Consider the following 23,231-nt stretch of genomic DNA (forward strand, 5'->3'; position numbering starts at 1 on the left):
AAATGGGTAACAGTATTATTAAACTGATGTACTTTTACAAGTTAGTCTTCAGGAATGGAATGTGCCTTTAACTGTGGGTTTTTTGTGGGCTTATCTTTTGGAGGTATGGAGTTTTTTTGGTTGGGTGGTTTTTTTTTTTTGGTAGTTTTTTTTTAAAGGCCAAGGGTATGTTGTTTATTATGTAACATGGTTCAGCTCTAGTCTTTGGAGGCCTGCAATTGCAAAAAGAATTGCCAAAGCTGAATTGTGTCCTTGCTTGTTTCGACAGACCATTTCTAACAGTGCGATTCCAGAAAGCACCACCAGTGGTGGCAGGTTTAAACTTGACATTCTGAAAAACAAGGCCAAGAAATCCTTGACTAGCTCTCTGGAAAATATCTTCTCAAGGGTAAGATTAACAACTCATTGTCAGCAGCTCTCCCTGATAACCTTGACAGTACAGACCTATCCGATTTTTTTTTTGTTGTTTGTTTTTGGGGTTTTTTTTTGCCTCAATCTGATAAATAGTTATTGGGGTCATATCCCTACTGTGAAATCTGAGGGTTACAACTGAGTTGATTGTGACTTAATTGTACTATAATGTTTGTGGTAAAGCCACACGTACAGAGGAGAGAAAGGCAACTTTCTGAATAATGTATGTTCATTGTAGGTGGCAAGTGAGTTAGCTGAGCTTTATAAGACATGTTGCTTCAGAATAAAAAAAAATATTGCGGATGGTTGCATGATCCCGTAAAGAGACATGTTAAGTTTTTTTTGAATGTGTGAACAAATATGCCTACATAAACTGGAAAACTTTCTGTTCGGAGAAGTAATGCCTTACCTCTCACAACTAAAATTGCTCATGCTAGTCACTAAGAATCTTTAGAATATATTTATAATATACTGTAATTTAGAATAGATTTTTTTTTTTAAAAAAAAAGATGAATTGTTCTTCAGTATTGCTAGCCAGGTATGATGTGGAATTGCAGATAATTACTGGAACTCTCTTATATTAAAGAAGCCTTTTAAAGAAGTCTTTTGAATTGCAACTTTTGCTCAGTGTCCTCTGCTCAGCAGAGGGAGTCTCGAAAGCAGAGGAGAGGCATATAGAGGGGTAACTGAAGAAGGCTGGGTGCCTGGGATCCAGTATGTCGTTACAGAGAAAGTATGATAGGCTGTGAATACTGGATGGCAAGATCTAAATATAATTTGGAGCAGTGAAATTAAGTTTCTTCTGCTAGTAATTTTAAAAGTACTATACTAATTCAAGTCCTAAGTTCCATTTGTCTTGCAGCTTATGTGTGTACACATCATAAAGTAACCTGGAAACGCAGAATGCCACAAATGTTTCCTATAAAGAAGACAAAACATTGTTTTTCAGGGAGAATCCTTAGAGCTTTTGTTTGTACTTGAGGTTAGGCATGAGTTTGACCTAGGACTGAAGCTGGCATTAAAACTCTCCTGGTTAAATCTGGCCTATGTTGTGTAGCAAGTCTTACACACTGGGGCCTTGGTCTGAATACAGAGAGGAGAGCGAGCGTGCAAAAGAGAGCAGTGATGGCCAGAAGGTCTGGATAATTTCAGCAGTCTGGAATATCATCAAATGGTGACAGCTACATGCCTGTGCTGAGTCTCTGATTTCTTTTCCACATCTAAAGAACATGTGACTGGAGAGTGATCTAGCTGTGATGGTGGGTCACTAACCCTGCGGTGGTTGTGGAACAGGCATACATCGCTGGGAATAACTTAGTAAAGCAGCCCTGCCATATACGGACATACTAGCGCTAGAGGAAAAATCATTTAGATGAAATGCACTGCTTAAGTTGAAGAGTCTCTGAAAGGGAATTGCTTATATAGTGTTGGTTTTTATATAGTGCATTCCTTCTCACCAGGGTCACTGTAACGTGCTGCATGTTATAGGATAAATATCTACAGTCCATGATAAAGTGAAATGAGAGAAATGGGCACTCAGGTCTGGATTAGGACCATTTTAAGTTTGCTGTTTATGAAGTGGACTTACTGTTGTGATTAAGTTTGTCTCATCTCTAATTTGAAACTGCAGGAGATCAGGAACAGCAGTATGTTGTAGTGAATCATTGATACACAGAGGGGTTCATTCTTGCAGACCTTTTTAAAGGTTACACAATGCAAGACTAAGAAAAACAATTTACAGTGCAGCTCAACCACTAATTATTTGGTTAAAGCAGGCATATATGACAAATGTCTCTGTGCACGTATACTGTGTTATACAATGACTGTTTCAATAGTTCTTATTCTTCATCGGGTTCTTACAACAAGCCTAATAGATAGTGGCTAATTCCTAAGGGTATTTAGGCACCAAATACTTATTGGTGTGATGGATTTTCCTCTCCTTAAGCTAGCTGTAAATCACATGGTATTGATGTAATAGGATGCTAATTATTGCATGACTTATCACGTTTATTTTAAAGTATATTTAGTAACAAAGAGATCAGGAAAGAAATTGAGTTTTTTAAAAAAATGGGCATTCAGCATATGTTTGTAGAGAAAAGGATTTAAGCAGAAAGTAAAAGTCAGTATATGTGGGGGAGAGACTTACGCAGCCTCAATCTTAGCAAAATTAGAAATGAGTATGTAGTAACCAGATATCTAGGTACACTTTAAGTGGATGGCTTCTTAGCTAGATAAATAGCATCAAGTGACATTCTAAGCTACTTGAAGGAGTAGCTGCTCACTAGTCACTGTAGGGAAACACGCTGGGTTCTGTGTTCTAGCTTCCCTTAGTCCCAGAGGAATGTAACTCTTTCACTTGTTTGTTTTGCTGGACTGTTCTTGTTTTTGTCAGGTTTGAAATGAAAACAGGCTGTGGCTTTCTAATGAGGTACCTCAGAAAAATAAATATAACCTCTGTTTGACCTTATGAACAGATTTCTTCCAGCCCATGCTACAGGAACCTCTTTTGTTGTTTTTTTTTCTTTTTTTTCTGAACCCAAAAGCCCTTCTTACAGTGCTAAAAGTATGTATTTTTAAAGCTAGTGAGAAACTTCCAAGTTATCCTTTGCTCTTTTTTTATTATGAGGGTCAGTGAAGAGATGCTTCAGGCAGAGTATTCATTGGTAATGAGCTTAAATGGGATAATGTACTTAAAGGGCACTCTTAAGTCTTGAAAATAAACCTTACCAGGAAAAAGTAGGCTAAATAAATACTGCTGATGTTGACAAAACTTCCCCTGTAGTTGCAAGTATAGAAAGAGGAGCTCTATCTATAGTCTTCCTAAAACTTAGACTATTTTTCCCCTGGTAAAGTACTGAAAGCAACTTACTTCAGCAGCTGGAAGTGTCCAGCAGCATATAACCCATGTTTCATGAGAGTTAGTTAGGAGCGGAAGGTAGTCAGAAGTGTTGCGGCTCTATCACCTTTTCCTGTGAAACCAGATGACTGTTAACAATTTCGACAAGGATCTGCTAATGCTAATTTCTAGCAAATTTGCCTCAGGTTATCTGCATTGTAATTGAAAATGCTTGTTTGTATCTGGTGCTATTTGACTGGATTTGCAGCCAGGGAGTGTTATTTTTTCCCAGTTTGAGTGTTTTCATTACTTTTGCAAGGTGCAATTAATTTGTAGGAAATGTCGAGGTGTGGAGTAAACTCTCTGTTTAGAGATGTATGTCAAATGCATCCGTTAGCTGCAGTGCTTGCACAGTACTGAGGTCTGGAGCTTTTCGAATTCTGTTTAAGCCAACTCAGTTGCTCTGTCTCAGATGGATCAACAAATACTCAGTTGCTTCAGACAACAGAGCTGCAGATTTAAAACTCCTTGGAGCAAGAGGGGAGAAGATAGTTTTGCCAGCTAAAGATGTCACTGCTTGTAAAATTCAGTGCTTGCCTCATGATCTGTGCTCTTATAGCAAACGTGTCACGTGCCTGAACTGTCCTGTGTTCACCTGCACAGCTGTTGCCACCTTCAGAAAAAAAATGAAAAAGACCAGATTAAATTACTCGCCTTTTTTTTTTCTTGCAGGGAGCCAACAGAATGCGAGGCCGTCTGGGAAGCGTAGACAGCTTTGAGCGCTGCAACAGCCTTGCTTCTGACAAAGTACGTAAGGAGCTTAGTTAAAATTGGCACATTTTCGTGCACGGGTGTTAATGAAACGTAACTATGGCGCTCTGCTTCAGTTTGAAGGAAGTAGCACAAAGCACATCAATTTACAGAACCCAAATAAATTTGAGTTTCCTCTGGGAGGCTGAGGGTATAAGAAAGCTGGCACGTATGTTGACTTGAAACTTCAGCTTTAATCTATTGTTGGATTGCCAGACTTTTATTTTTTTTTTCTACACTTCCCTTGCTTTTACAAAAAGCAGGGAACTTCTCGTCAGCTTCTGCCTTGTTTCGCTGAGGTAATTAAAAAAGATCATATCTTAACGAAGGGAAACACTCTGAAGGTGAAGAATCCTTTCTGTAAGTAAAGTTGCTTTAGGGAAGTAACAATTTTTGACCTAAACCCAGGTGTTGGGGATGCTATATGGGGGCGAGCAGGCGGAACTCAGTTCACTTTCTTTTTGTTTCCTGTTTTTAATGTTTCACCTCACGTGAGGATTGGTTGCTGGTTTTCCTGGGAGGTGAAGATTCTGTTATGGTTTTCCTGCTACAGTTACTCATAAACTGGCTGTACAATAACAGTCTCTCTTCCAGGATATCACTATGACGGCACAGGAAGTATGCTCGCGATATGTCGAGGAAACTAGCTAAAAGCAGTTTCCCTAGTCTTTTCAATTCCTGTGTTTTCCCGAAAGAGCCAGAAGTCTGGTAGCTGGAATGCTGATCTGTGTGAGAGGAGTAATTAGTATGTTGTTCACGTTGTATATACATTTTTATTCCTCTCTCTTTTTTTTTTTGGTTTCTTTTTTTTTTTTTTGAAGAAGGATGCTGCTGATTTGGAGTAAATTAACAAAGGATGTCTGGTTTTGGTGATAATTAGCCTATAATAGGCCATGACCAAGAAAGGGGAGAGGCTTTGGTGCTCCGATGCCGCACACAGCCCATGGGCTTAGGCGAGAGCTCTCGTAGGGCGCAGAGCGACAGGCCTCATTCCGCCACCACTTCCTTTCAGGACGCTTCACCGGGTGATTCCCCGCCAGCTACTCCTCCAGCGTCTCCCGTGTCCTCAGCCTGGCAGCCGTTTCCTGAGGAAGACTTGGACTCCCCGCAGTTCAGGAGACGCGCGCATACCTTCAGCCACCCCCCATCCAGTGCCAGGCGGAGGATAACCTTCCAGAACGGGAGATCCCAGAGCGTCCGGTCCCCCCTGCTGCGGCAGAGCTGCGTGGAGACGACAAGGTGAGTCAAGGCATGCCGTGCCACGCGCCTGCTTTCTCCTGCAATTTCAGTACACGAGCCTCACCTGTGTTCCTTCTTACAAAAACTATTTATGCACTGCTCTGGGTTTTATTTCTTTATTTTCAGCCTGCCTTCTCCGCCTCCGAGTAGTTGGGTGCTTTGCAGTAACTTACTAATCCCTGAATTAGTGATTCAGGGGAAGTGTCAATCCAGCAAATTGATCATCAGGCTGGATGCTGGTGCGAATCTGTTCACTTATTTATTTGTCACCTCTGAGCTGAGCCTTTTTGTCAGTGTAGTCAGACCAGATGAGGTCCTCACTGCTTTTAACCGCATAGAAAATAGCCTGGCGGTTTTATGCAAGGATGAAAAAGTCACTGACAGCTTCAAGTGTCAGTTGCTGTGTTAGCCAAGCTCCCAGAGAGTATGTCCAGATTTAAAACTGGTGAGGAGTCTCACAAAAAGACTTAAGGATTAAACACCTTCACTGAACTGAGACACGTGATTTCCCTGTGTGCTTTTCTCCAGAACTTCCCTCTGTAACTTCTTTCCCCTTCCTTTTTGGAGACTCTCCAGCTATTAACATGTGGAATACTGTTCCTTCAGAAGTTTCTTCACTCAGTCAGAAGAGGTCCCCACAGTTCATTGTGGGCCTCTTTGGTTGTACTTTCTTTCTCTGTCTCCATCTTGGCTATCTATAGTAAGTGACCATGCAAACTCCAAAACCTTTGCAAGATTCAGGCCCAGATGAGCTGAATTTTTTCTGTTGGAGGAGCACTTTCTCCAAACTGTCTGTTTCAGTGCTTGGCTGCAGCTCTGCTTTCTGTGGGCTCTTTCTAAAAATGGCTTCACATAATAATTTCTCACGCATTTGTCTAGATTAAAATATCAGTGTCAATGCCACACCAGCTTGTAGAGAAAGGCAAAAAAGTTTATTCTGTTTAAGAGAATGGAAGGAGGTGAAGGGTAAGAAAGTAGCCTTGAAATAGCTTTGTTACATTGTGTTTCTGAAGAGATAAATAGTGTGGTTTTTACTGAGATAAACTTTGGTTATTTTTTTTTTTTCCAATGACCATGTTGTATGCAAACAGGAAACCCTGACAGTTCAACTGAAGGACTTGCTGACTTCACTTCTTTGTAATAATTTTTTAGAAGTCGCTGATTAAGTGGCATCATCAGCATATTTTCAGTCAAAACAGTTTGTAACAACTTGGTTCTAGACTGAGATTTTTCCTTCTCTCCTTTCCTATTGAGGTTTAATCAGAAATGTTAAGTAAAAGAAACTAAATTGATTTTTATGTCCTCTCAACACTTTTTACTGTTATTAAGTAATGTTTATCTGTGTAGTAGGACTATCTTTCTTGATTTAAACACTTCACAAAAATTTATCAAAACATATTGCATTTAAATAATCTCTACTTTCTAATATGTTCTAGCAATACACTTAGGTTATGTACAAAACCAAGAGAACACTGAAGGGAAGAAGCAAGGTGGTTCATGTTGTTGGGAGCAGGTTTCTAAGGATGTTTTCTGAATGTTTCAGAGATTCTTTTTCTGAATTTACATTCAGAATAAATAAGGCTAAAGAAATAAAGTGGTCTACCTGATCTGCAATGTCATCAAAATGTTTCTTAAAATAAATCAGCTGTAACAACAAAATCAATATTGTTGGGGAAACTGCTCCGTAGTGTACTTGGTACAGTTGATCTTCTGGAGAGCAAAGTTACTGTAAGCCAAGACAAGGTGCTTGGCTGGTATCTTTAATCTGGATGTTTTGTTGTTGTATCTGAATCCATGCTGACCCATCTGCTATGTTCTCTTGTTGCTCGCACAGTCCTATTATTGGGGTTCGGCGCCCTCTCAATGAGAGTGAATCTGCGTCACCTGGTCTCCCCTCCTCTGTCTCTGCCCCTTCTTTCCTGAAAAGCTTTTACCAGGGCTCGGGAAGGTTGCTCCAGCACTCGGAAAGTGCCCTCTCCAAGAGGTGAGCGTGTTGTCTCCTGCCTAGTTCTTCAGTGCCACCAGCTTAGCAACAGGATTCCTAGCGCAACACAGCACACGGGATCTCTCCCACTCTGCCTTGTGCTCCTGCATTTCTAACAGACTTCCTAAGCACTTGATGCAAATGGACAAACACGCTTTTGGCAAAAAAAACCCAACTGTTAAAAATAGCAGCTTGTCTGCTGGCATCTAATAGCTGTGACCTGTTTCTGTTGTGGTGTTGCAAATACGTTGCATTGGTTTGTCACTTGAAATGTTTTTAGGAGTGTCACGCCAATTTAATGCTTTCTCTGCTGAATGCAGACCAGCATGTGTTGCTGTGGTCACTGGCATGTGAAAATAAGAAAAGAGCAATGTGAAGACTGTACAGTACTAACATGGGATGCCTGTGCATGAAGAAAGGGAAATACCAAATTATCTGAGTGATACTAGTTGTGAGATGTTCAGAGAGAATCGTCAAATAACTTCTAATTGAGGAGGAGTGGGGAAGAAGCGAAGATACAGGAAGAGCTTTCTGACATCAGCGTGAAAGACAGTGTCTGAACAGAAGTCACACTTTTTACTGAAAGAATAGGCTCTCCTTCAGGAGGATGCTCGAGGAAATTGTGTATGGGTTATTTTTCTGAAGTAGGCCTGTAGTGAATAAAGTGGAGCCATAGTTTTGAACTTCATGATGGTTTTTTGCCAGTTGCTGGCCTTTTTATCTCTCTTCTGTCAATGATGACCCCTTTTTCCATTTTCAGTCTGTCCTTGTTCATTGAACTGTACTTGTGTTTCTGGCACTCTTCATCTCTGAGTGTGGCTCTCCCTTAATCATTCCCAACAGAAAACTGTAGAGTAGTAGAAACTGCTTTTGTGACTGTTTCTCCCTGGAAAAATAATAGTAGATAGCATTCTTAACAAAAGCAAGTGTTGATGATATCTGGATTCTAGGTGTGTTAGGACTTTAATATGTGGGGATTTCAGTTGTATGAGGTGGGTGTGGAAGTTTTTAGGGGTGCCTAAAGAAATTTTTTCACCTTGTGGAGTGCAGTTTCATTAAATATATATTAGTTTGTAATCTCCATTTTAGGGTAGACTGTAAGAAATTACGTAGATATACAAACTGGTGTAAGATGCAGTTGACGTACAGGTGACTTTAAGGTACAATTTGAGTTAGTCATCTCTACTAATACATAGGTTAGAATAAATACAAAGTACGTACTGTTTCCTTAAGCACACTGTATCCTACCTTGATTTCACTGACATTTAAAGTGTCTCTTTCTGGCATCTAATCTGTAATTGGTGTACAGCATGCAGCCAAAAGCTGTAATGTAGACATAGTTACAAAATACACTGTGGTAAATTTCTGCAGTTTAGATTCATCGAGCAGAATAAACTTGTGTATAAATGGAGTAAGGTGAGACATCCTTATAGGAAGGTGACTACACTGCCTTAGTGGCTGGACCCCAGCTGTCCTCCCCCCTCATTCCCCTAAATCCCAGAGCTTTTAAGAAGTAAACGTGAAATTGTCTAGATTCACTTTCTAATAGAGGCATAACGTAAACTGATTGCTACTTAATTTTAGGAAGTATTTCCAAAACCAATTTTAGAACTATTTCTCAGTTTTGAAGAGGGAGTCACTTTAAGGTGACCATACCTTTCTACCCATGCACAAATAAATAAGGAATAAGCAGTATATGTTTTTGAAATTTGAGAGGAGAGATTGACATCTCATCCAGTGTAGAAGTAGGCTTTTAAAATCGCCTGTTCTAAACCTTGTGTCCAGTAATAGTTACTTTATAAGTCAATTGGATGCTTGGCTTTTCCATTTCCTACTACAATGCAGTAACGCTAGACTAAGTATCAGGTGAATTGTTAAAGTTGAAATTAAATGGTGAGTGCACACCAGGATGTGCAGACAAATGACAAAAAAAATAACCTCTTACAGGCTACTTCTAATTTGAGTTCCAGTCCAACTTTGTTTCTGTGTTCTCTTCAGTTAGCAGACTCCGTCCAAGCTGAACCAATGGCCAGGTCAGTTTGTACAGGCAGCTGGATACCATGAAACCCAGCTTTCTGGATTTGGGGAATGCAACTACTGAGTATTTTACTAAAACTATGCTTCAATGACAGCTAATTCCAAGCTGAACTGTCTGAGATACTACTCTTTCTGGATTTGGTTATGCATGCTAGTCAAGATACTGTCTTTCATTATAATGGAGTTTTGAACTGTAAAGTGGGGAGATCTTCAAACTAGGAGTAATTCCCAGAAGACTACCCTGCTTTTACTTAGGTTTCATAATATAGAGGTTTCTGACACCATTTAATCTTGAATTTGTGTGAAAACACTTATGAAAATGAGATCTCCTTAGCTGTAGATCTTTCTGGGAACAACTGAGTCTGAGTTGTCATAGTAAGGAAATTACAGTAGCAAGTATGAAGTGTTGGCATCTAGTTGGATTCATGAAGTGAATACAAATGTAGTCAGAAAGAAGTGCCAGATTAGTAATGCTGATGTGATAAGAGTGACTGAGGCAATCCAGCTGTCACTTGAACTAATGGGGAATAAAATATATTGTCCATCTGATGGTTGCTGAACTATTTAAACTTTACTTGATTTAGCTTGCAAATGTGTGTTATGACACCAGATTTATGAATGAGAGGAAGTTCAAATCTTCTACAGTGTGGTTTTTCTCATGGGTTGGTTTCTTGCGGTGATTTTTGTTTTTGTTTTTTTTCTTTGACTATTTTTCACAGAGGACCAACTTCTTTCCCTGATAGGCTCAACATGAGGTGGTGTTAGTGTTCTCATGTGAGTCTACATTAGGTTGGAATTGAGCACAATGTGGCAGTCCTTTACAATCTGAAGACTATAAGCTGTTTGGTTGTTAGGAACCCTAATTAAAACTTCAGTGAATTTCCCTCACTAAGAATGATCATGGTTACCACACGTTCATGAAGTGTATCCTAGACACATTGCACTAGAGAAAAATTCTTTGTATTCTGACTTCCTGTATCATGTAACTTTGAGATTACATATGATGCAGCAGGCAGCTTTTCTTGGTGTTCTGGTGAACTTTGACATGCAGGAGCAGAGCCAGTTTCAGTCAGAATTCGTTTTGGAAAGATGTTCGATTTGTAGCAGTCAGATGGGCCTATGCAAACACCACCAGTCAGCTGGGGAGCTGTGTGTTAAAAAGCAACTCCGCTTGTTATGTATGTGTCTTTAAGTGTTGACCGTTGTATAGAAGATTCTGATCCATGTTTACATCACACTTGGCATGTGGTCACAACCTCGGAAACTGATACTAGGGTGTTGGCCATAGAGTACAGTGGCTCACACCTGATTGTAGACATCTTCATCTCAGCTAATGAATGGAGAGAAGTTAGTGTTTCTGCAGCACAGTTGCCCTCATCCTAATGTGATTGTCTTTAATATTCTGACATTTACAGAGCTGATCCTGCCTATTTATCTGCTTTCCTTCCTGAGTGGTAATACGGCCAGTTGTGCCTGTTACTGGGAGCATATTCATTTAGAAACCATGAACCATGCCCTAAAAGTGTCTTGACCTTCATTAAAAGGGCGCCTCAGTTGACTTGCTAGGATTTAAATCTTGGAGATACCTAAAGCCAGGAGAAAAAAAATTGTTCTCCAGATAAGTTCACTATGGTGAAAGACATCTTTTTTTTCCTAATGTTTATAGGGAGGCTGAGCTTTTTGGATTTAGTTCTAATGATCGCTACTGTGATGCTTTGTGTGGAAGAGAGAAAACACTGATAAGATTCTGTGTTTTCTACTTTAAGAAATGAAAAGTATAGTAAAGTTAGGCATCAACACAATATTAATAGATGCCTCTAGAATGTTTTTACTGCGTTGTTGATTCGTTTGTCTAGAGAGAAGTCTAGGGTGGAAGTGGTCTGCATAATCTTGACTTTTGACAGGTGTGTTGTGCAGCATTTAATATTGAACACAAGCACACCTAAGGATTAAGAACAAATATCTTGCCAACATAGAGGTAAACAAACAGGAATTCGAGAGCATAATCTATTTTTAAACTTTCATTTCTGTAACTTCTGGCTTTTATTCAACAGCTACTCCTGAAAGCTAGGCTATTGGAAGAATCTGTTTGGGTTTTTAATACAAAAATAAAAGCAGCTCTTTTAAAGATGAGACAACCTTCAGCATAGGTTTGACTAGCCCACACTCTTGCTGTTCGTTGCATTGTTATGCAGTGATAATTTAAGTTGACTTAGCACTGCTTGAATTTGAACAGATTGCTTTTTTAAAACAGCTTAATTTCTTATGAAGGAAGTAAAATACTTGAGAATATTCTTTTAACAAAATAGCAGAAATTAATTATTTAGAATAAAAATATATGACAGAAGTGAGAACCAATAGAGAGGTGTAAACTGATTGGAACTAATTTTTCTTCCTCCTGGAGGGGAGGAATGCTTCATTTATTAGCCTTACATATAGGCTGCTGCCAGCTTAAATCCTGGGAGTTGCAATATTAGCTGTCTGTCTGTATTTGATCTGGGAGATTTTGTACCATCTCAGCCTCCAAATTGTGAAGTAGGCTGAGTTGATTCAGTTGCTACTTAGACCTGTCAAGAGAAGAGGTTGAAATCAAAACAAACTGAGGAAAAATATGAACCTTTACATGAGTAGCAACAGTATTTATTCTCACATCAGTTGGCTTGCATGGACTTGAGTGCAAAATAATTCAGGTAAGTATTGTGTAAAGAGTTCACAAGAAATGGGATAGCTTTGTGTTTTTTTTGAATATTAGTCCTTGGGAGCATTTTGAAGAACAGTTTTGTGAAGAGATTTGAGTAATTGAAACCAAGCAATAGCATGTTTGTAATCTGAAAAAGTTTTTTTGGTTTTAACTTTTTTTTAAATTTCCTAAACTAACTGTCTCATCTTCATACTGCGCTTTATCTGACAGATTAGTGAATGGGATGATACTTTGGTGAAACTGAGTTGTGGTTACCTGAGATAAAATGTTTAGGTGATCAGTACTCGTACTCTTGAATGCTTGGGTTATTGCTTGTAACGTCTTAAGGATGAAAGTACAGACCGAAATGTTTGAGGAATTATATTGAACTTACAGTTTTTCGCTTTTTCTTGCATACAAGCTGATTAATGCATTTTGGTTTCTCTGTTGGGTCAGGAGCATAGGCGAAGTAGCCTTATGGAGAACCATTGTTCTTCAAACTGAACTGGGATGCATTTGTCTTAAATATGGAGTATTACATTGTTACTGTTTTCCAGAGCTGCATGGGAGGTTTGTTAAGTGATTAAAACAGGAACAGAAAGTAAAATAAACTGAAAATACTCCATTTTGTAGAGTTTCTTTGTTGAACTATTTGGCTTTTCCCTTTCATATGTCTGTTTTACCAAGCTTGAATATTCTGATGTAGAGGCTGTACCATAATTTACTTGTCATTTTCTTGAAATAAATAAATAAAGTTAAAAAAAAAACCAAACCAAAAAACAAACACAACACCAAAACAGTTCTTGAAATCATATCCTGGTTTACAGTCCAATTCTTAAATATCTCTTCTGTAGTTTGTTAAGATTTTATGTACTGCCATCTCTTAATTTGCAGCACATTGACTCTGGTGCATTTCATCTTGCTCAGTTGTTGGTAGTTTGCAGCAAGACAGGAACTTGCAGAAAGCAGCTGTGTGTTTTTCCTTCTTGGTGGCTATGCCACTGTATGACCCAAGAAATATTCATCCTTTGCCTTGCCCCAGTGTCTAGGCTCTGTAATCCATAGCTTATAGAGCAGATATAAATTTCTTGAGTTTGAGGTAACAACTTTTCCTTAAAGTGGAAAACATAATTAAAAACTGGAATTAATGATTGGACTGTTTCTGCCAGTTGACCTTGCAGTATGTTTCCCATGTAGATGTTTAAGCCTGTGTGTCATCAGAACTTTTCTGAAGAATTCTTAAGAATTTTTCCCATAAATATTTGAGGTTTGGTATCAGTGTCCTGACAGGAAAGTTGTGAAAGTCTCCATTTCCCTAGACTGGGAGGTGGTGAAAACTCTGCTCTGCTTTTCAGTAGCAATGACTGAACTTCATTTAAGAATTTTTTGTTGTTGTTGAGCTGCTTTTACTCTTACTATCTCCGCTCACATTAATAAACCTCTTCACTTTGCAGGGAACTGATAGCTAATGGTCAGTTATACTTTTTTCCTTTACCCCCACCCTGTTTAGAGGAATTGTATGAGATATTGCTGACCTGTCTGAGCAGAGCACCTACGTGCCTGGCTGTTGAAATCCATGACTACCTTAAAACCTGAATTAATCTTGCAAATATGAGCAAGAGTGAAGCCAGGCAATTAAGTTTAGGCAAAGTCTAGGGAGTAAATGTTATGCAACTCCTGTTTCAAGGTGGGGAATGTGTAATTGAGTTAACTCATCTGTTTTTTGCACCAACCTTCTGAACCATTTCATCACAGGATAGGAGACACTACCATTTTACTCTGACTTCTTCCTGCTTTTACTCTGTGGGGTATTGTTTCATGTCTTCAGATCCAATATCAAGCTAGGTCTGTCCTGAAATGAGGAAACTTTCTTTGCTCCCTTTCTAGCCTCCCTTTCCTAAATCTTGGTGTTTTCACAGGTGCCCTTGCCTTCCACTGAATATGGCAATGTGTGTGCATGAGACTTTCAGAAGTTTTCCTCTAATTGCTCATAAGACAACTCTTTGAAAAAGGAGATGATTAATGTTAGTTGCTTAAAATGCCAGGGGAATTTTGGAAGGGAGCATTTAACAAAAGAAATACCGGTCCTCAGAACTGTGTGATTTCCACATTTCACAAGGTAGCACGTGTGACTAAACCATCCCACTGTAAACTGTGCAACTCAAATGACGTAAACAGCGTTATTTCATACCCTAAAATAGTCACCCTCTTATTCTGACTTTCCTGTAAATTTTACTACTATAAGTTCAACACTGTTCCTAGAACTGTCTGCATATTTAGAGTCACAGTAGCTGAATGTTAATTTTTGTACATAGTAGTAGAAAGGAAGTTTTAGTTCCCTTGTTATGTAGCTTCTCTTTAGTAAGCCCTGGAATTATTCAGTTTTTTTTGTTCTAACATGTGATAGGTAAGGCTTAAAATAGCGAGAAGTAGTTTTGTCACAGTTATTTATAGAAACGTGAGTTACAATTATTAATATATCCAAACTCAATACCTTATTTCCAAGAGTTGTTGGACTGAAATACATTTGGGAAACAGCACCTCTAGATTCAAAATTAGTTTTGTAGCTAGCACAAGCAGTGGTTACCGCATCACCAAAAACTGTGTAAGAGTTAGCCAAAGAAGATTGTCACAGGGTCTTCTGTTGCTGTTTTTTATTAGTGCAACACGGGGCTCTACTGAGACCACCTACTAATAGTACGACACATAGGGAACTGAGGCACTATAGAAACTAAGTTGGGAGTAGAGAATAATTCAGACTACCTGTTATCTAGGGCTCCCAGCCCATGGCATTGTTCTTAGAGGAGAGCAAGGGTGGTGCCTAGTGCTGAGTAGGTGAACTTGAAGACACGATTATTTCTCTGCCAGGATATGAAAGCAGGTTCTGATACTTGTGTGTGATGCTGAGTCCAGTTTGCTCACTGAGGCTCAATCTCAGGGAGCTGTTGTAGGTCACTGGCATAGCGACAGCTTTGATCACCAAAAAGGCCAGTTCTAGCTTGGTGGAATATCATCTGCACAGAGTGTTTGATATGAAAAGTGCTGATTGAGATGATGTAGCTGATAGACTGGTGTAGCTGAAACTTCAATACGATGTAGTCTGCCTCCCTTGCAGATTTCTTCTTTTGTGCAAGCCAAATGTGGGGAGACCAACAGCAGTTAGCAAACTACGATCATCTGCAACTAACTTACCACTACAAACGTAGTGAACACTTAACCTACTGGGCTTTCCTTTCATCTCACTCTTTTTAGGGACTTTGTACTGTAGTGTGGAAATTCTTCACAGGATGAAGGTTTGAGTCTAGCTACTGCTGTGTTGATATAGCAGTTTTCCCTGTGATGAAGATGAAGCTATAGACACAGCTCCCCGTATTTGATGCAGTCTTCCCAAGAAGCCTGTAGTTACGTGTCATGCTGTTGACATTGCATGAAAGGATTTGTGGCAGATAATCACTGTACCCGTTGCTATACAAGATCTATGCACTTACTTTACTATCACAAATGCAAAATACTGAAATATTTCTGAAAGTGGTTCAGGTACTTCTGAAAGATGAATGTCCTTTCCTCTGGCAATAGTCAGTAGAGAGGTCTGCTTGGTGTCCTCTTAAAATGACCTCCTAGCAAAGCTTCCCTCTGTCTTCTTGCCTTTTCCAGCAACATAAGCTATTCTTAAAATTACTGTGTAAATATATTTCTACATGGCAACTGGGGAGGAGATCAGCTCCTTTCAGGTCATTGTGGTAGGAACTGAGCCTGCCCTCTGTTTGCAAAGGCTCTGTTCCTTCAGCTGGAGATGATGGTGAAACATGAGGACATTTGGCCCCATTTGTGCAAGTGAAGTGTCCACTTCTTCAAGCATAAGAAAGAGACTGCATAAGAAGGCCAGAACATTACCTCCAATGAAATATTGACCTGTGAGCTCATCATGCAATTTAAAATGGCACTAAATGAAGCCTTGTGCTCTGCTAAAGCAGCATCTGTGCTTTTAAGGATGTTAGATCAGATCACTCCTGTAAGACTAATGTATGGCAAAGCAAAACCCATTGCTGTCTATTTTAGAGGCCAAATATTACTACATTTTTCTCTTACCTTTTCAGAAAGTTTAGCTTTTATTCTGAGCTTCCAGCTGAGGTCTTTATGAATTCTTCCTGGTGGTATATAGTGCAGACTTCACAGCAGTGTGTTACAAGAAAATAACTGGGCACTTCTGTATTCAAGGTGAAGCTCACACACAGCACGCTTTGCCTTCTAAAGCTTTCCAGCAAATGCTCCTGCAGGTTTGGTTATACAGTGGACAGATTTAATAATATATATATTTTTTTCCCCCCTCCAAAGATAACTGACTTTGATCACCCCATCTGCTTTTTCTCTCCTTCAGTGATGGGGAGGGAAAGAAAAGAACATCAACCGTCTGCAGCAGTGAATCTCTAAATGCTGTGGGGGCCACGCTCACACCTCGCCGCATCTCCTGGCGGCGGAGAATATTCCTGCAGGTAGCTTCACCTATGAATAAATCTCCTTCCAAGATGCAGCATCCAGGTCTGTGTGTGCTTTTAAAGAAAATAAACAAGCAGTTGTTACTGAATAGTTATTACTATAGTGAACTGCAAGATGTGAAAATATGAAAGGGAGAAGGAAGTCAGGTTGATACAATATTCTTACTAGAACCTTACTAGAGAGCAGTAGTGCTCAGTTGGCTTTAGGTCTTTTGCTTTGAGCAGAGGATTCTGTCATGAAAATAAAATCAATTGCAATCTGCCAGGGCTGTGCTGGTAGCAAGGAAGTTAAGAACTGTTCTTTGGTGACAAAGATATCCTCTTTAACAGTTGGAAAATTGTTACCCTATCCTGCCTACATAATAGCAGTGTTTGCAGGAAATGGTACATTGTCTGCCTCGTCCTTGTACTACACATAGGACTGGTTGAGTGCATTAATAATTCTTACAGCTTTCAGTCATTTAAGGTAGAAACACCTGAAATACCTGAAATCCTGCTATGCTGATATAGTCCTGTTGGCGAAATTCGCAACCATAGGTAAATGACAGACTCTGTGTTTAGTGACCATAACGTACTATAGCACTGTCTGTTGTGCAGCTTAGCAGATGGAAAACGTTGCTTTTAGTATAGAGCCTGTGATAAATTACAGCAGTAAACAAGCTCAGCTGTGAAGTAGACTTCATGGATAAATACCTCTTTGTAACTCTAGAAGGAGCTAGCAAGGGAAAGGGTTGAAATACAGGGTGACTCTTTATTTAGCTTTATTTCATTTAAATAGAAGTTTATTTAAATAAACTATTAAAAATAATTCTCTACTGTTGAACTGCATTTTTTTTCTGTCTTTGGAATCAGCACCTTACTGCTGAATGTAGAAGACAGCTATTTTTGTTCTGCTGTGACTTAGATTTTCATGATATGTCAAACAATCTGAGTTTCCTGAAATAGCTTTCTGATTCTTTGCAGATGGTCATGACGGAAGTGAATTGTTACCATTATCCCCTCTTGCTCCACCTTTGGAGGAGGACCCTCTTGTTCTAGTATTGCAAAATGAGGATGGTCCAGATAAAACTGGAGAGAGGAAAAACTCAGAAGAGCTACAAAGTCTGTGGAGAAAAGCCATCCATCAACAAATTCTGTTACTTCGAATGGAAAAAGAAAACCAGAAGCTGGAAGGTTAGCTATTTAGAAAATACCCCATAAAACTATTACAAATTCTGCTGCCTGGAGCTGAAAACTGCACTGGTGTTGGGCACCTCAGAGATGTAACTTTTTGGTTAACAGTGCTAGAAAAAAATATGTTCACCTAGTCTTATCTCACAGTCTATTAGATTCTCTGTCCACCTGCCAATTCTTAATAAGTTGCCTTAGTTAAAGAAGAAAGTGATAACTTTTCGGTTTTTTACTGCATGTTAAAGAAAGGTTGCTACCATCTGTATTCTAGCTGACTAAGTCTAGGAATTCTAATGTGGAGTCAGGAGAACAGATGCCATGTGAACACTTAGGTATGGTAAACCTTACCTTCTATATCTTCTTTGCAGCACATGGCATTTGTGTCCAAGCTTTCTGTCCTTTGTTAACCACATCACAATGGTAATTTATAACTATTTGAATCCAAATATGATTTTTGAGCAAATGACTCGTGAGGTATGTCAGAAAGTTGATGGGTTTTTTTGTTGTTTTTTTGTTTGTTTGTTTTTTGAAAAAGAGCACTGTACACTGAAAATTGAGTGTAGTTACTGAGGGACCTGAAGTTGGCCATGCTGACTTGTCAGATGCCTGAGCTTCTGGCTAAGATGTTTTATTACGACTGCTCAAGACTCACACAAATGAAAGATAGGATACAGCATCTATCCTTCTATAGTATATAGAAGTTCTTTGGTATAATAGACTATAGCTTTCAGTGCAAGTAGAAAATTTCAAAGGTTCTCTCTACAATTGTTGCCCTCATCTTCTCCTGTATGGTGTATAACCTCATTATATGGTAGTCTGATTCTTCAAACAAAACATAATGATCTTGTTAAGGTCAGTTAACTCTTTTTCCTTCTGTAGTGGTGCTTACTGAGAAGGCAAGGAGAGGAAAGAAGAACAGCAGGACAGAAGTCTGTCCATGTCCCTACGAGTGTACATCCTTGAATGTATTTCCTACACATGTAGCGTATTTCTCTGTGCACTCTTTCTGCAGTTTGTCTCTCTGTTGGCACACACTTTGTGGAAGCTCCTAGATTCATAGGGAACATCTACAGAGAAGTCTGTTTTAACTTCAGCCAAAATCTTCATTTATTATTTTAGCCAACGGTTAGTCTACTGTTGTGGGGTGGGGAAGCTGGACGCCTGCTGTAGTGACTAATTTCACGTTATTCCCTGTGTTAGTGTGAGCCGCTGAGGGACAGACTCTTTTCTGTGCCTACCCTGTGTGGCTGGAGGTACTGAAAACTGTTAAATCAGTCCAATTCCTTAAGGCTGAGTTACAAGTTTTTTTCCATTCTATAATGGATACGTGGAAAATAAGTTCTGCCTGCCTGATCATTCATGATGAAAACAGGAGTGTCAGCAGTGGAGCCTCTGAACTGGCAGCCCTTGGTTTGTGCTCTAAGGAGCACATCTTCATTCTTGTATGCAGGTTCATAAGTGCTGCTAGTGAAACTGGTGCTCTGGCTAGCTGGAATTCTTCATCTTATTTTAAAGGGTGAAAAGTAAACTATTCTAAGGCCTACCTCTAGGCATTGTTCCTGTGGACTGCTCTAACATGGGCTATTTTATGGACAGGACACATGCAGAGCTGATACATGCCAAACAAACACTGGTTTGGGCAGTGGCTGGCACTCTAGTGTAGATCTCAGGAATGGGAAATGCAATAACAAAAATGCTGCCATTTACCTACTTGAAGTCAGGTTCCTAGCTGTGAATTTATTCATCTGTATATGACTAGTTTAAGACTGGAATTGCTGTGGAATTGTTTTCAGTAGTTTTCTGTTAATGTTTTATTGATTTTTATTTACAAAATATTAATAGAACCTCTTTTCCTGTTCCTTTTGCTGTCGAGGAGACTTGAATACTATTAGCTCTTTGTTTTACAGAAGGTAAGTTCTGTGAATGGCACAAAAGCTCTTTTTTTCTAGTAGATGGCTTAGAAATACAAGTACAAAAAGCAGCAGGCCACCTGGCAGTGATTAGGAAGAACGTTAACAAGGATGACTGCAAGCAACCAAGGTTGCCGTAGGAGGTAGGGCAGGTACAATCAACAGGCACGCTTGCTGACTTTCAGTAGGGTTAACTGCAGAGCCAAAGTACCGGTTCAGTGAATGATAACCCACGCGCTTAATTGTGGAGTTTGTTGTCACATTGAAATATGCTACTGTTGTCTTGGATCTATCACGTGCTGCTTATGAGAATGAATGTTCTCAAATCATACGTAGGCACGAGTAGCATTTTAAATTGCCTCAATTGGACTGCAAATTCTTGTGGTGAGATCACGTTTCCATTTTTATGGAAGTGTACTTCATCTTGCATAATAGTTGCTTCTACAAGGCCCCCTGTAGTCTTGAATAGGTATGATCTCACTGGTGTGACATACAGCTTTTGGAAATTAAAAAAGATTGTCACCTGCATTTTTGGAGTGGGCTAGGCAATGATCTTACGAATTCGTCCAATATTGGCTGTATCCAAAGTATGCTGATTAGGCGAAGAAACTAATTGTCTTCTTTTGCAGGTTTTATAGTAACCTAAATGGGAGTTTGCTTTCACCTAGAGATGATGGTGGGGAGGGGGTGCGTCTGTAAGAGGAAGAAGTCTCCTGCAAGGAGCAAGTACTTCACATGGATCAAGGCAAATTTGGGATAAACTCAATTGCAACTTTCAGAGGTCATGTTGTGAAATGTGCCATTCAATCCAATAGTAATTAAACCTATCTCTGTAAATTAAGACACATTCAGGTCTTGATTCCAGTTTTTTTTTTTTACACCAATGTAAAATGAATATGAGGAATTTGAGTGTTTCTCTGCGTACATATTGTGTATAATAAAATAACAACAGTTAATTTCTCAGTAATGGAAATGAAAGCTGCTCCTCCATGAAATTCCAGAGTAACTCTGCAGCTTTATTTCAGAAATAGTGAGTCCTCTGGAATAAATATCATGTACCAGGTAGTCCTGTGCAGCAAATCTGTTAAGTATACAGCCACCTGAGTTCTGTGCTTCAGCAGAGATGTACCTTTCTGGATATGGTTCATGTTGGTTGATTCTCTGTACTTCTAGTCAGCCTGATGATGCCAGGTAGCAGTGCCAAGAGCTTTTACTCTCATGTGAAGGGATATGTGAAAACTGGCACCAGTGTGACAGACTTCAGTTTCGAAGACTTGCCTAGGTTACTTGCCATAAATCTGTAATATAAACATTCGTATGTTTGGGACTTTCCATACCGAAACAATTGTAATGTTCAATGTAAACAAGAGAAAAATGATCAAAGGTGGTTTTGCAGTTGAAAGAAGCACCAGAATGTGGTGTAGTTGACTGTGTTGAGTGTTTTTTTTTTCTTCTTGCCCCAAGACTTTAAAAATGTTTTCATGTACTTCATTAATGACTCATGTTCACAGCCCAAGTAATAGAAGTTAAATTGTTACCTGCTGCATCTTATGACAAAAGAATGGCCCCATCTCAACTGTCAACTGGTGAATTGTAGAAGGTGTATTTATCCCTAGTTAGGTTATCAGATAGATATATCTAACTTGAATGGGTTTTGCATATTTGATATTTCTTGTAATTTTCTGATGTTCTGTTTTTTTCCTGTTCTGTGCTCTAGCAAGCAGAGATGAGCTCCAATCAAGAAAAGTCAAACTGGACTATGATGAAGTTGGTACATGTCAGAAAGATGCCATAAATGTTTGGGATAAGAAGTTACTAAGCTGCAGAGCCAAAATCCGGTGTGACATGGAAGATATTCATTCCACTCTGAAAGAAGGTATTTCTGTAGGATGGCTTCTAACTATGAAGTCTGAAGTTCTGGTTTTTTTTTTTTTTCTGTTGCCTTTTGATACCAAAGGAAATCTGCCAGTGATCTACTTTTTCCAATAGCACAAAATAAGAAAAAATAGCCTTCTTTTTGCAGACGCACCTGTCTCCTGCTGCCAGATAGAAAATAGGTTCTGCTGTGTCTACAGCTTACAATATCAGCAATGCAGAAACACGTATAGTGATGCTGCTGAAAGCAGCACCTTGCGTCCATGTATTATTACATCGAAGACTGAACTTGGAGCTTCTGCAGCTAACACTGTGACCTTCTGTTTTCTGGTTGGTGGCTCCTATCCAGTTGACTCTGAGTTTCAGATGCTCAGATTTTACTTACTTACTGAGAAGACAGGACCATAATGTCTACTGTGAACAGTGCCCAAAACCTAGGGAAATCACAGCCAAGCTTCAGAGTCAGAAGTACTGCATCTTGGACTGAGGTCTTCTACTATTTTGTTTCTTCCAGTGAAAGGCTGGGGATTTTGGCATGAAGCAGATCTTCCTGTGGCCTAGCCATAGGCCAGAAGGGGAACTAGAGGGCTTTGTTATTATAATGCAGATGTAGAGTCTGATCGCATGGCTATGCTCTCCTCCATAGACCCTCATGTCTGCATTACAGATGCTGAAAAATATTTCAGTGTAATCTGGCTGTGGTACAGAAGGGAAGTTTAAATTGCTACCAAAGAAAATTATGGTAGAAATAAAGCTTTCTGTCTTGTGTCCTTGTTGAGTAATTGTTTGCCTGGAAAGTTTTAGCAGAGTTGACAATTTATTGTGACTTTCAAAGGTCAATTTACAGAGTGAAGGGGATGTATGCAGGTGTCCAGAAGTAGTATTTTAATTTAGTTTATGCTTTTGCAAGTGCTTGGCTGACTTGAGAGAAATGCTGTCTTTCAGTAGGAGTGGTTCTGTGTCCTTCCTTTGGTATGCAGTATTAATGCTTTTAGGTTTGAACTGAGCATTTTGTAATCTGTACGTCCTTCTCCAAGCCTATGGACCGACATGAGCAGCCCTTTGGGAAGGGGACAAGGGAGTGGACCTCCCTGTATTTTACACCTCTGGATTTCATTCAGCCTTTCTAAACAGGACGATCTGCACGCTGCACATAGTCATGCATCTTTTTTTCTGCTGGAGGCTAACAGCTCAGAGGTGGCAAAACAAGTGGTGTCTGCACCTCAGTTGCCCAATGTACTACTCAGTGTAATTGCCGTAAGTTTGTAGTTAATGTTTGGATAGTGAGACTGAACTGTGGTTGCTGAGGGAATACACCACAGAGCGGACAACTTTTGAAGCTGGCTGTTTTTAAGGGATCCTCCAGAGTGGTTCAGCCAAGATGATGACAGGCAAAGATTATGACAAAACAAATTTGTTATAGCACTAAAAATATGCCCCTACTTAGGGCTCTTGTTTTCTGACTGACCTGCAGGTGTACCAAAAAGTCGTCGGGGAGAAATTTGGCAGTTTTTGGCTGTGCAACATCGAGTCAGACATAGACTGCCAAACAAGCAGCAGCCTCCTGACATCTCTTACAAAGAACTTCTGAAGCAACTGACTGCTCAACAGCATGCCATCCTTGTAGATCTCGGTACGTCTGTAGCTGGGAGATTTTTCTGGCTTGTTTTGTGCATCTTTGAGTGGAAACACACCAGTCTTAATGGAAGCTGTTGCTGGAGGTGGATGCTGCTGTATCAGCCCCACTTTCTATGTTGTCAGGATACATTCTGTGTATGCCACT

General features: G+C 39.6%; 1 protein-coding gene across 3 annotated transcripts in view; it reads left to right on the forward strand.

Moving 5' to 3' along the window:
• The window catches only part of TBC1D4 (TBC1 domain family member 4), a 115,497-nt gene that overhangs the window by 81,339 nt on the left and 10,927 nt on the right, over positions 1–23,231 (forward strand). The window contains exons 8-15 of one of the 3 annotated variants that reach the window (XM_086771756.1): positions 269–388; positions 3,980–4,054; positions 5,070–5,296; positions 7,131–7,280; positions 16,376–16,536; positions 17,457–17,666; positions 21,291–21,449; positions 22,923–23,081. In XM_086771756.1, the coding sequence (XP_086627882.1) occupies positions 269–388; positions 3,980–4,054; positions 5,070–5,296; positions 7,131–7,280; positions 16,376–16,536; positions 17,457–17,666; positions 21,291–21,449; positions 22,923–23,081 (1,261 nt within the window). The remainder of the gene's footprint in view (positions 1–268; positions 389–3,979; positions 4,055–5,069; positions 5,297–7,130; positions 7,281–16,375; positions 16,537–17,456; positions 17,667–21,290; positions 21,450–22,922; positions 23,082–23,231) is intronic. The other 2 variants (XM_086771761.1, XM_086771768.1) reach the window with 2 other exon arrangements.

The sequence above is a fragment of the Chlamydotis macqueenii genome, chromosome 1 (assembly GCF_036417535.1).
Source record: "Chlamydotis macqueenii isolate bChlMac1 chromosome 1, bChlMac1.mat, whole genome shotgun sequence".
Taxonomy (NCBI): Eukaryota; Metazoa; Chordata; class Aves; order Otidiformes; family Otididae; genus Chlamydotis; species Chlamydotis macqueenii.